We start from the raw sequence: 13,681 nt of genomic DNA, 5'->3' as shown, positions 1-13,681 counted from the left end.
AATTTGGACCCCGCGGAACGTTGCGACGGTGCGGAAGTGGGAAAAAATGTGTAGCGGGCAACGGCAAAAGAGGAAACAAAAATAGGAGGCAAATGGAAGCAGCGTGAGCAACGTGAAGCAACAGAGGCACGACCGTCTTTACGACCACCCCATCGTGAGAATACACGCGCCAGTGATGCGAACCTAGTTGGGTAATCCAAGCAAAAATCCCCCCCCCCCCCCCTTGCTTTGTAATCCCCCGAACGGATTGAAGTCGCCAACAGGTCCATGCCCAATTTCTTGCGTAACACACATGTGTGCATGTTCTTTTTGTTTAGTAATACTAGCCCGTTTTTTCCCCTTTGCTACAATTGGGGAGGGTGAAGTGCTCACCGAATGAACGGTCCACAGAGAACTTCCCTCCTCCTCCGCGTAAGGTACTTCCCTTTCTCTTCTGCGTCTGCAAAAGTGACAACATGCCCTGCGTGCTTCACCTGAACGGTGTGTACTGACAGGGCGCGGTGGCGCAACGGAAAGCCACACATTACTTCGCGCTACAACACCTCATTGGTTACACCTTGTTGGTATACCTCATTGGTACACCTCGTTGGTAGACCTTGTTGGCACACCTCGTTGGTATGCCGTGATGAATCCCTACACCATCAAGCGGACCTATGAGTGCCTATACACGCACCAGAAAATACAGAAGAGCAAAAAATGGCAGGAGGGGTACTGCGAAGTTATAGCCAGCTACGGGGGCATCAAAATGAACCTCCTGAACCAAAGTAGAACATGCATAGAGAGCTCACTCAGTTGCGAAACGTCCTTCAACAACATGCAAGAGGAGATCGAACTCCCCAAGCATTTGATCCAATTTGTAGATGTAACGAATTATGCGGAGGACGTAATTCAGACTGACACCAGCAGAAAAAGGAGAACTCTATGCACCTCACAAAATGAAGGAACGGTACACACAAGTAAGAGCAAAAAAATAACAGCTCACTCGGGGGTGAACAGTTCGAAGGAATTCATGGGGTCTCAGGAAGCCTCAGTTGACATACAAAACGATCCTACTACGTTCGACGTGCAGAAGACAGATAGGTATATCCGCGTGAATAGGAAGTTTGAAATGCCGAGGAGGATTAAGAAAAAAGCGCATGTAGAGGAGGGCGAGGCGACACAATATTTAGAGGACGACCACTCTGGGGAAGATTCATCAGAAGGAGAATTCCCAGATATGGTAAAAAAAAAAAACTCAGTGCATAGAATCGCACCACGCAATAAACCCCACCAAAGTGACAACGATGAACGAATCAGTGTGTCCTACACAAACATACGCAACTTTAACAAAAATAAAAAAAACATCAAATGGTATGATGGGTTCCTGGTAAAAAAGAACGATCTGTTAGAGCTCTATAATAACTCAGAGGGAAGGCTCTACATTCGCAGTGCCGATGAAAGTATACAACAGGAGGAGTATATCCAGTTCGGGAATTACATCGTCTACAATGATTTTTACGTCCACCCTGCGAAGAATCAACAGGAGAATCTTAAAACGAATGACGGAAGAATTAATGGCATGTTCAAAAATGTCGGACTGACGCATGGGGGGAGGACACCTGCACAGTTGCATCAGGTGCTGCGTAGGAAGGGCAACTCGGAGGGAGATACGAACGCCTGTGAAGAGGCAGACGAGGAAGTAGATTGCGAAGAGACAAATGAGGAGGTGGATCCGGCTTCGGATAATAACTCTCCTGTCAACTTAGCGGCGCCTACAAAGCGACAAACCAACGATCACCCCGACGGAGAGGCAGTAAGTCTGTTCAATAAATACGTAACAACAGGGGAGGAGTTACCTTCCTGCTTGCCTGAGGAGAAACTTAGCCTCATGGATATTTCACCAAGTAGGAAGAAAAAACTTCGGAGGGATGACCGAAGCGGGGAGAGCGATTCCCCCGGGGAAGCATCTTCCGAGGAGCATCACATAAACGACCAACGGGGTGATAAGCACCAAAAAAATAATCATCAGAATGAACGCCATCGATGGGATAAGATGGAGTTTCCCCTTTACAAAAACCGAAGTGGACGTAGTGCCGCGTACCTCTGCTGCTCTCGCAGACAGAAAGTCAACACATACGATGAGATTACCAATATAGCCAGAGTCGTCAGTCGGAACAATTTTTCGTGTGTGAACCCACACCGAAATATCATAAGACTCAATCTGGGTATTAAATTGCTCAGTATGGGCGTGCCGAGGGAGTTCCCCGCACTACCGCCTCCGGGTGGGGAGGACAGCGGCCATGACAGAAATTGTCACGGGGGTATCGTGAAAAGGCAACCCTGTTGGAGTTGCACAAACGGTGAAAATAAACTGTGCTGGAACGACAGAAACAGTGAAAAGCAACCCTACTGTGGTGGTAGAAACGGTGAAAAGCAACTCTGCTTGAAGGACAGAAATAATGAGAAGCGCCCCTGCGGGAGCTCCACCGAGGCGAACTCCAATGGGAAAGAAGCTGGGGAGGCGCCCACATCTGAAGCGGAGTGGGACACAAAAAAAAGTGAGCAGCACGTTCAGGTGATTCCTGAGGTGATCGCTGAGATTATCCCCGATGTGAACTGCTTGGAGGATGCACCCAAGTTGGAGTCCATAGAACGCGCCCACCCGAACCCGTACGAAATAAAGAGTCTGAAAAACTTTGCATCTACGAACAGCCGGTTCGATGCATCGCAGGTGGATCAAGTTCGCAGACAGAACTTATTCCTACCCATTTATATTACCATTTTAAAGGAAAAGGAAGACCTTAAAAAAAAAATACAAAAGATGAAGTTCCAAAGTATCCCCAATTTTTTTCTAAACAAATTAGAATACATCTACTCCTTTATGAATGCAACTCTTTTTCAGATTCAGTACCAAGTCTTATGTAAGTTACTCTGTCTGCATGATTATTTGGTGCCCTTGTTATGTGAGATGAGGGGGGACTACCTCAAGGGTGGTAACCCCATCAGCCACCGAAAAATGCTACACAACGTAGACCACATGAGGGGGCAATATCTTCCTTCGAGGAGTGATGATGCTCTCCCTAGTGAGAGTCGTGACGTCCAAGCTGAGCAGTCAAATGAGGAAGGCAGCAAAAGGAGGAAGTACAACCAGGGGGAGGATGACTACACTTTGTTCATTCAAAACGTAGAAGTGCTATGTAGCTCAGAGGAAGAATCGAGGACTATGTTTGGGGAGAATGAACAGCAAAGCGGAAATTTAAATTGGTTCGATGGAGAGACAAATATCGGAGAGAAGAGATTTTTCATCCGAAGAACCGAAAGAGAAGTCCTACTAGTGAATAAAAAGAAAAAAAACAAACTGACAAAGGAGGACGACATAAATAAGTATGTCCACATGAATCACCTAATCGTTATGGGTAAAGACATCCCCTCCGAATCATACCAATCCTACGCATCTGGCACATCCACCCCCTGGGTGAAGGACAAAGAGTTACTTCTTTTCGTTTCCAAGTGGAACAACTTCAGGCAAAACTACCTAGAGATATACCCCCTAAACGTTAGCACCTTTTCCTACATGAACGAGACCTTCCAGGACGAGGAAATTATAAAGTCCAGGGAGTACCTCTACTTTCTCAAGGATTACAAAGTTAAGGTTTTTCCTTCTTGTCTGTTCTTGGTAAATTTAGGGAATCACCTCGATAATTTAAAACACCTTTTTTTTTTTCACCAAAATTTGGAAAAAGAAAAAATGGTTCCTCAGGTCAGTGCATTATTCTCCTCTCCGTTTGTGCACGAAGGAGATACACAACTACACCTTGATATGTTGCTCCGGCAGATTGGTATTAGGACCTCTGCGTGGGGATCTTCTTACGAATTCATCGACCTGCACAACGTGGGGATCACCTACATGGATGACCTTCTTAGCAGGATCAGGCAGGACGAACAACTGAACGAGAGGCAGAAGTGGGTCATCGAGTGCATGTTGGGTTGGTTCCGATGCGGGGGGGAGAAGAAGGAAAAGTGGGAAAAGGACAAGACGTGCGAAACGGAGGAGACCATCTCTTCGACCGGCGAACGAAGTGAAGCAGAGATGCCGTCACCCAGTCGGAACGGAAGTGACACCCCCACCCACCGAGGAAACAGCATCCTCGTGAATGGTATATTCGGGTCGGGCAAGAGCACCCTCATCTGCAAAGCCATACTATACCTCGACAAGGTGCTAACGCAGGAAGAGCGCGCCGCAAGGAGGGGGAAAGCCGCAAAAGGGAAGGAGAAAAACCAACAGATCAGTCTGCGAAACGGCCACCTCAGCAGCCCCAGCGGTGGAAGCGAGGAGAAAAGTTCCGACAAGACGAACAGCCCACCCACGCAAATAGAACACCGCAGATGCAGTGATGAGAAGAAGAAGAAGATCCTTCTCATGTGTAACACCAACCTTGCAGTAGACAACATCCTCCTGAAGCTCAAGTTCCATTTTGACTTTCACGACTACGCCAGAATTGGAAATATTTTCGAAATCAATTTTTTCTTAATCACAAATTTTATTAGCATAAATTCGAATGACCAGAAGAAGGCCCTCGAGGTGAGGAACTACATCCAGGGTCTTGCGCGTTCGACCAACTCAGCTCCGAACAACTGTGATCCCACCGTTAGTGATTCCCCCACGATTAGCGGTTCCCCTTCCTTCAGTGGGAGCGTCTCCCCCTCCGCCGAAACAAAGTTACACAAAATAAAAGACATGGATAAGCTTGTCGATGCGTTGATGAAAAAAAATAGTTTTGTCTTCCGAAACAAGTTCAGGAATAAGAGAATCATAGCAGGCACGTGTAAGAGCCTCCAAATTTATGAAAAGCTAAGTTCCATAAGGGGAAGCACTGACTACCTCATCGTGGATGAGTGCACCCAGATAGATGAACTGACGCTGTTTCAATTTTTTCTAAAATTTCAAATAAGGAAGTTTCTCCTCATTGGGGATGTGAAGCAGTTGGGGGTTGTCCTAAAAAGCCCTAGCGATTTGAGGAGGAGCATGTTTTCGCGTTTGGTCGAGAATGAGCTGTTCATAGCGCACCACCTGGGGGGAACTAACATCGTATCGGACCAAACTGCACCTACTGCACCTACTGTAGGTGTTGCTGTTACGGAGGATGAAGTACTTGGGCACGACGGAATCATCGATCGCATCGTGAACCGAGTGAGAAGCATGCACGCGGCAGAATACTCCGCCCTGAAGAGTTACCTCTACGATAACATGTTCGCTCTCCATGGGGGGGACACCCACACCTATGAAGGTAACCATGTGATTGTGGAAAACGCTGCTCCACAAAGTATGAAGGGTGAAGATTACCCCATGAGGAGAGCACCACCCCGTGCAGGCATCAACCACCTCATCCTCATGAATGAGCAGTTCAGGTGTCACCCCGAGATCAGCTCCATATGCAGTCACCTCTTCTACAATGGTCTAATAAAAAATGCAAAGTGCACAGAGACGATCCCCCTCATGTATAAGCGTTACGGATCTCACGTTAACTTCATCTTATTGAAAAAGGCACCCCAGGAAGTGACCTTCCGCTCGTCCTTTACCAACGGAGCAGAGGCGAAAGTCATTCTGTCACTCTGTGAAAATATGATCGGGTCCTCGATCGATCCAGACCAGATAGGAATAATTTCCCTGTTCAGGAATCAGGCGTTTTATATAAAAAATAAAATGAAGGAATCACGCTATTATGAGCGTTTGCGAAATGTGAAGGTCAGCACGGTGGACTCCTTCCAGGGGATCGAAAAAGACATTATCCTTTTTTCCTGCGTTCTGGGGGAGGTAACCGGAATAAACAGGGTTGGAAGATTCCACCACGATCAACCAGCCGATTCACGGGATGACTACTTCCAGGCGTTCTGCAATAATAGGAACAGAATAAACGTGGCGCTGAGCAGGGCCAGGAGCCAGCTGATCATCGTGGCCCAGAGCAGTTTCGTCGAAGGCAATCGGGTGTGGAGTTACATCAAATCGCAAGCCAAGGTTTACCACGTAGAGGGAAGTTAGCCGTGTGGGGAAAAAAAAAAAAAAAAAACGCTTCTACGCTACCCCCCACAGTAAGCGTCAAATCGGGACGACGTAACGCTTGGCCTCATGCTCGAGGACGTTGTAAACCGTGAAGGTCTTCTTCCTCGTGAAGGACATATCCGAGTTGGAAATGATCGAATCATTAGTGTCCTCAGAGGCGTACGAAATGAAGCTGTTACAAGTGTTGTCCGAAATGCAGATAAAGTGTGGCAAAGGATAGAGGAAGAGGAATGAAGAGTACCTCTTCAAAATCCTGTTGTCATGTGGGATTGGATAAATGTGACTCTGCCCCACGATGGTAGACACAAAAATGTTCTGCATATTATTTTTCTCATTGTTGGATGCATTAATGGTTGAGCTCCATATTAGGTCATTTAAAATGTCTTGTCTGAAAAAGATCATTTTTTTGTTAAAGTGGCGGATTCTACACGGGTTCGTGGCAAAGATGATCTTCTTCTTAGATGAGAAAAAGGACTCTATGTTCTGTTGGAATTTTCTCACATAGTAAGGCAGGATGGGCATTTGAGGGATGCTATTTTTGCATGCACAGGGGTCGTTCTTTCCAGGAATGAAGATCAAGTAACAGTGCTCCAAGATCAGTTTAAACTTTGAAATAAGCATAACCGACAATTTTTCAAACCCCTTTATGTATACGTTGTGGAAATTCTTATTGTAGTCAAATTTGAGGCTGATAAAGTCCCCCATAAAGATAAAGCCTATAGGAAGTTCATTCTCCGGGTAGGTATTCACATATAAGGAAAACATCTTATCGAGAATGTCGAAGGTGTAGGGATTATCCAGATACACATCATGCATGATGATCCAGTTTTTCTTCTTATCGTTTTTCCGCACGATAATTTCGTACTCCTCCACTTGCTTTTTCTCCTTTTCGTTTTCAAAGTCGTAGAACATGTCTTCTTCGTTCCGCTCCTCTTCGAAGTTCCTACGGGGAAACATTTAATGTGGCAATCGATCAACATATGAACCAATCAACCGGGCAAACGATGAAACGGAGACGTGGCCAGTTTGGTTGCCGCACTTACCTCGGTGGGTGCATGATTTCCGCGGCGTAGAAGGTCTTGTTGGAGAGCCGCATGCGGCCCTGCACCAGGATCACGTGCCCGATGCAGTACAGCCCGTGGTTTATCACACAATCCCGATTGAGGAAGATTTTTATTTCATTTCGTATTCCCTGGATGACCATATCACCGTCCCGGTTAAGTCCCAATATTCCAATCACATGTTGGTGTCCCGTGTTCGTTAACTTTATGGCGTCTACAGACGTTATGATTGTTTTGTTTTTTATGTGAATCTCGTTTAGTGCGTCCGACCAAAACAGAACGGAGGCATGTCCCTTCGCTTTCTTCGTCAGCAGGTGATATTTTAATTCGTAAAACTCCACGTCAGTGTTTGCATCTATGTAGTTGTTATAATTTTCTACAGAATCCGTTTTTTTTTTTTTTATAAACTTCATTTTTTTCTCATCATAGAAAAAGTGACTGAAATCGATGAAGCAGTTAAACACTTTGATCGCGTCCCCATACTTCTCCTTATACACTCCTATGGACTCTTCAAATATTCTGTTTTTATAATTTCCAATAATTTGTTCAATTTGTTTGGTGCTCAAGTTGGTAGACTCATCGTAGTTGTTTCTACACTCGCTCACCAGGTAATGAATCAGATCCGAATCGAACTTAGCAATATCTACCACACTCTCCTGTTCCCTAATCCCCTCTCCAATGATTTTTTCCTCCTCTATGTAGCTCTGCTCATATATTAACTGGAGGCATTCTAAATTCACGCTTATCTTATGATCGTACAGGTAGGCATACAGGGAAATGTGACTAATAGACCCGTTGAAGGCAAGGAAGACCTCGTCGATTATACTCTCTCCTTCATTCTTAATCCTTATAATATTTTCCTCTATGTTTGCTAAGTACAGGTTGATGTTCTTAATATCGTGGTGGCTCCTGGCGCCCTCAATGAGCCGCTCCCTTGCCAGGTCCTCCATTTGCAAAAAGGGGAGGCCACACCGCTGGTTTGCTAATTTGTCCAACAAGCAACCTGACTCAGCGTGCGGTAAGTGTCACTGCGTCTTTCGATCCACACAACCCGCTTCGGAGGAGGACATCCGCTGAAGCGATTACCCGCTCTGCAGGGGGGGCTTAAGCTAGGCACACCTCACAACGGGGGCCACCTTTTTCTTACATGTGGAGAATGACTCCAAATTGGCTCATATAACTCCTACGGCCTCAGAAGTGGATCTACTGTTTGTTTGTGCCCTCCTTTAGGGGGCAGGAAAATTTCCTTTCCCATGAAGCGAAGTCCATATGCGGGGAGGCGCCACACAAACGAGTCCCTATGCCGAGGGAACCAAGATCAGCGCACACATGGAGAAAAAAAAAAAAAAAGGAATACACGTTTTCTTTAGCACAAAAGAGGAATTGATACGCGACATTCCATCTGCGTGAATGTTTAAAGGACGATAAGGAAAATGTTTTTTTTTTTTTTCCTCCCAGTGTGGATTTACGCGGAAGGGTGTAGTGAAAAAAAAAAAAAAAAAAAGAATCCATAGACATGGGATGGATCTTGTGAGCCATTTAACAGTTCCTTTTTTCTTTTTTTCTTTCGTTTATATATTTTCCCGTTTTTCCTTCGTGCATTACTTCCCCGTTCCTTTCTTATATTTTTCCAATTTTTTTTTTTGCTATTTTTTCTCTTCCCGTAAGTGGAGAATCGAGCGGTGTGCTGGAATCCACATCAAAATGGGAGTAGGCAAAAATGCGCACAAAATTGGGGGGGACCCTTTTTTTTTTCTCAGCCTTCCCCTTGTGGGGGTGGCAAATTAAAACCGATTGGGAGAATCACTGTACAGATTTCCTTTGCAAAGTGGGGAAGTGCACTGTTCCAATATGGGTCTACCTCAACCTCAGGGTCGTGGGTCTATCCGCGCTCCCCCTGTCAACGGAAGAAAAAAACTCCCCCGACAATGGCCCCCACAACGCTTAAAGAAGTGACCGCCAGGATGATCAACTTGTTTTCCTGAAAGAAGCCTTCCGTCGTGGAGTCCTTCAAGGGGGGAGGGAAATAAATAAGCACACCACAGGGGGTACCCAGGCATGTGTTATTTTTTTTACTTATGTTTAATACTCACATGAGTACAAATCACACGTTTCGCTTCTATGTGCGTGCTCCTCTTAGCTTCAAACCTCATCCTCGGGGTCCTCATTCGAGTCCGCCTCCGCTGCGTTCAGGTCGACTCCGGTAGAAGTTCCATTCATATTGAAGGTGCAATCAGACCGACCTACTCCTGCGTATATGTGTAGGGGGAGACAAAACGGGTTCGCATGTTAGCTCCACGTGTCTGCAGGGTGTTTCTATGAATGTGCATGTAGAATGTTCTGAGATGCAAGGGAAAACCTTTTTTGAGGCCTCACCCAGCTTCCCATTCTCATTGTCGAAGATGAGATACTTGTTTAGGAAAAAGGGGATCCCCAACTTGAGGGTCCCCTCTGAATTTATCAAAACTCTATACACTCCGTCTCTTCGGGGAAAAAGGAGAAAATTACAGGTGTAGGGGGAGGTGAGCACGTATGCTCCATCACATGTAGGTATGTTCGCACTGGGCTGGAAGTTAAGGTAACCCTTCGTGGATTAGGTAGTCCTTGGGCTCGATCAGCACCTTCCCGTCACTAAAGGGGTAAAAAAAAGTGGGAGAGAAATCACACGTAGGAAAGTTGCCCTTGTGGGTAAGCTGTCTAAATTGCTTCACTGCACTGTTGGACGTACTTGAAGACGAGCTCCACCGTGGGGAAGTCTTCCAGGCTTTGTTTTTTCAGTTTGAATACACCCTTATTAGTGATCTCGGAGCAGGTGTTATCCCCGCCAGCGCAGGACTTGTGCACGGCGGCCTTCAGCTTGGCGGCGATTTCGGCTGGGAAGGACAGGAAGTAGCTGTCTGGGGGGGATGAGTATGAAGCAGCAAAAGGGGGGAGCAGATGGCCATGTGTAAATGATCAAAATGGCTGCAAAACGCACGGTGCACTACTTATTTTTGCATTCCCACATGGCATATCCCAGTTGCATGCGCGGACTACGCTTACATGAATCGACGACAGCCACCCTGGCGATCGCACTGTCCACTCGCTCCGAGCCCGACACCATGTTGACTTCTTTCAAGAGAAGACTGTACGTATCCTTGGGAGTGTCTGAATATGCGAGCCACACAATTTCGTGAGAAGGGGGTTGCGGGTCTTCCACAAGTTCTAGGGAGTCATCTGCTCCTAGCTGTAATTTCGATACAGCGGGGACCTTCCTTAATGCTTCATTGTTCACTCCACCGAAGGATGCAAAACCCCCTTCTTCAACAAAGCATAATCCAAAGACGTTCTTTTTAGACAGAGACTTCTGTACCAAGGTATGCAACATGGAAGAGGCCTCCTTCAAGTGAGCAGTAGCATGTGGACGGTTATATGCTAATCCGATAAAACCAGAAATAACATTATTGAATGTCAGGTTGCCACTCTCTGTTATACACCCGAAGTGGTTGTAGTCGAATCTAACCGTGTCGTACAGGTAGAAGGAATCTCTAAAATAGAATCCCTCTATGTTTTCTGAACCGAGATTTGATCTAAACGAACACACGGACATATTCCTCTTGTCCAACATGGTATTCACATTTAAAAAGTTTATGTCATTTATGTATCTACAAAATCGACTGGTACAATCTTTTTTTCTCAACCCAAAGTCATGGATCTTCTTGAAAAAATGTTCTATCGGAGCGCAAGTATTGCCTTGTCCTATAGCAGTGCAGTGCTTACTTTTGCAACTGATATATTTCACATTTTCCGATGCGTTCACTTCATATTTTAATTCCTTCATTTCGTCGCCTCGATTCGCATTATAGGAACAGTAAAGGGCGGTTATGGGGGTGGACGTCACGACGCCCAACTCAAGGGGCTTCTTCTTCGACCCCATCAAGAGGGGCACACTCCACCTGAAATTGTTTTCATTTAGCTTTAAGATGAAGTAGTCCTGCTCCTCTTTTTTTGCTTCTACGAGTGAATTTCCCCTGCTGGTCGTTCTGGCGTAGTTCACCCCGTGGTTATCTCCTACGCTGCGATGAAACTTGCCAGCCGTCTTCCTGACCGCTTCGCCCAAATGATACGCAGAACAGACTGTTACATTGTGTGTGTGCAAAAGGAGTGCCGCCAGGGTGAACAAGAAATGGACAATTCGTCCCATCTTTACCAAACGTGTTATCATCCAGATGGGGAGTGGCAAACAAAAGTACGGTGCCGCGTATGTGTTTATACCCAAATCAGCGGTTACTACATTTATTTTTTTTTCAAACGAAATGGAGACACGCACGTTTGGGTCTACCGAATTGTGCCTCGCCAGCTGGCCGTTCTCTTCCCTCTAACTGGGGGGAAAAAAACACGGACGTTATTTTTTGCGCCTCAAAAGGGAGATAATCACCTGAACGGGGCAGGCAGAAAATGGGCACAAGGAAAAAATCACCTGAACAAGCTAGCGAAAAAAAAAAAAAAAAAAAAAAAAAAGCTAGAGGGAGGCAGTGATAGCGACATCGAAATGGTGGACACCCTGTAAAGGGGGAAAAGACGCGTGGGGGAATTACCAAATGGCTTCACCCAAAAAAGGGGGAAATACATTTTGCTATCTTCTTCACCCCACCAATTGGAATATTTCCTCATTTTAATTTTTCCCCACTGAGGAGAGGCGCGTATCCACTTCAAGCGGTGTGCATATTGTTTATTTGTTTAATTATTTGATTAATTTTTTGCCCAAGCTGTGTGACGCGGTGAAGTTAGCCATTAGGGAAAGAAAGTTATTTCGATGGGGAACTCCCCCGTCACTTTGCTGTATGTACATGCAGACAAAACGAAGATGCCTTAAAAACGGGGAGAATTCCCCAAATTTTGCTCAAACTGGAAATGTGCTCACGAGGGATCCGGCCGGGCTGCGAAGGCACAACGCACGATAACAAAAGACAACATGAACAGCACAGCGAATTTCGCACTGATATATAGCTATGCCCCACACAAACAAACACATCACTACGACCAACGAGACTACCTCCTGGAGGAGTCGTAATAATTGCGAGCCTTGTACCTCCCCCCAAAGTTCCCCTCATTGTGACGCTTCACCTTGTTGTATTTCTCCTTGAGCGAAATGTTCGCACTGATCACATCCTTCATGATCACCTTCTTCGAAAACGTAGTGGGTATACCTCCACGTTCGATGGTCTCCCCCACAAGTTGTACCTTCTTCACTGGAGAAGCCAAGTTATCGTGAGAAGACTTAAAGAATGCAATGTTGCTGTACTGAAAGGAAAGCACGTCGTATATAGTAACAGGTCGGTAGGACATTGTTTTAATGTGCACAATTCTATTTATAATTTTTTTTAACTCCTCAGAGGTTAAGTCAATTAAGGGGGACATGAACAAGGTTTGCATAGTCAGGTAGTGATTTAGAAAGAGGTAGTAGTACCTCATCTGGTATTCTATATTGAGATGTTCCAGCAGTTCCATAAGCTTTTTTTCTGTTCCTTTGTCTACTGTTTGCTTTATTATGATGTCTTCATTTTGGAGGTGTTCCTTTGGGATGCTCAGCACTTGCCTGATGTAGGTCTCGTCTAAATTTCCACTTGGGTTGGTACTTAACGTGGCCACGGGGGGGGACCCTGCTGCAGCCTCCTTTCTGTGTTCTCCATGTAACTTTTCAATCTGGGCTAATTCCTCTTTTATTCGTTCCCAATTTGTGTTCTCCTTGTTTGTGTGCCCCCTCTTCGTAATGGCCCTCACGTTTTTGGCGCCATTATTTCCTTTCTCATATAGCAAACACAACAGATCGGCCAGCACCTCGTGGAGAAAGTCCAACCTCCGTTCGTTCTCATTTTCGTATACTTTATCTTTAATGATGTAGTTCCTGCTCTGATTAAATTGCATGAAAATTTCGTTAAAGTTGTCCTCCCCTTGTAGGACACACGAGTCGGGATCCAACTCCTTTATGTCTTCGCTCACTTTTCTCACGATGTCAAAATAGTAGTAGTCGTCCAGGTAGAGTAACACGTCGTACTTGAGGATGTCTTTGCTGCTTCGCGAGAATATGCTGCTGTAGATGGTGGTCAGCAGCTCGTGCACCACATCTATGGAGGTGATCATTTTGGCTTCTTAGCAGGTTGGGGGGGGCTATCCTCAAATGGGGTTCCTATTCTAGTGGTTTTCCCCTCGGAGAGGCGCCCTTTTCAGTGCACCGCTGAAGGAGGCCACTCCTCCTCACGTGTGAAAAGAAGCGGCCCTTGAAAGATGCCCCCAAAGGGACCACAACGCGGAATAGCTGCTTCTCACTCGTTTGTGAATCTGAGCCGATCAGCTTATGCTACCGCTAACCACCCCTGGCTACCTCACCTATATAATGTGTGTCGCAACTATTAGTTCTTCAAAAATGTTGACAAAAAAAAGAAGGGAGAAGTTTGCAAATTGTGGCATGTGAAAAAAGTGGAGCCGTTTTTTATATAGTAGGTTTTTTTTTTTTTTTTTTTTTTTTTTTTTTACGCCGCATGGTTGAGCAGGCCACACAGGAGATTATGCCGAAGTAACGACCCGCAAGTGTGCATAT

General features: G+C 45.7%; 4 protein-coding genes across 4 annotated transcripts; 1 reads left to right on the top strand and 3 right to left on the bottom strand.

Moving 5' to 3' along the window:
* Nucleotides 1–625: 625 nt before the first annotated feature.
* Nucleotides 626–6,019, top strand: PCOAH_00053380 (Uncharacterized protein; the record flags this gene model as incomplete). The annotated part of the gene is made up of 1 exon (XM_020062118.1): nucleotides 626–6,019. The coding sequence occupies one exon, from the start codon at nucleotides 626–628 to the stop codon at nucleotides 6,017–6,019; it is 5,394 nt and encodes a 1,797-aa protein (XP_019917580.1).
* Nucleotides 6,020–6,076: 57 nt separating this feature from the next.
* On the bottom strand, nucleotides 6,077–8,051 carry PCOAH_00053370 (DNA polymerase epsilon subunit 2; the record flags this gene model as incomplete). Its single annotated transcript, XM_020062117.1, has 2 exons — nucleotides 6,077–6,983; nucleotides 7,084–8,051. The coding sequence occupies 2 exons, from the start codon at nucleotides 8,049–8,051 to the stop codon at nucleotides 6,077–6,079; spliced, it is 1,875 nt and encodes a 624-aa protein (XP_019917653.1).
* Nucleotides 8,052–9,004: 953 nt separating this feature from the next.
* Nucleotides 9,005–11,284, bottom strand: PCOAH_00053360 (Uncharacterized protein; the record flags this gene model as incomplete). The annotated part of the gene is made up of 7 exons (XM_020062116.1): nucleotides 9,005–9,109; nucleotides 9,250–9,350; nucleotides 9,478–9,584; nucleotides 9,685–9,732; nucleotides 9,830–9,998; nucleotides 10,144–11,156; nucleotides 11,196–11,284. Coding segments are annotated over 7 exons (1,632 nt in total), but the record flags the coding sequence as incomplete, so codon positions are not given.
* An 848-nt stretch (nucleotides 11,285–12,132) lies between these two features.
* PCOAH_00053350 (Uncharacterized protein) lies at nucleotides 12,133–13,224 on the bottom strand (the record flags this gene model as incomplete). Its single annotated transcript, XM_020062115.1, has 1 exon — nucleotides 12,133–13,224. One exon carries the CDS (start codon nucleotides 13,222–13,224, stop codon nucleotides 12,133–12,135), a length of 1,092 nt encoding a protein of 363 aa, XP_019917839.1.
* Nucleotides 13,225–13,681: the final 457 nt, after the last annotated feature.

Source organism: Plasmodium coatneyi, chromosome 14, assembly GCF_001680005.1.
Source record: "Plasmodium coatneyi strain Hackeri chromosome 14, complete sequence".
Lineage (NCBI taxonomy): Eukaryota > Apicomplexa > Aconoidasida > Haemosporida > Plasmodiidae > Plasmodium > Plasmodium coatneyi.
The sequence above is the reverse complement of the archived record's forward strand: the minus strand, read 5'-3'. Positions and strand labels throughout refer to the sequence as shown.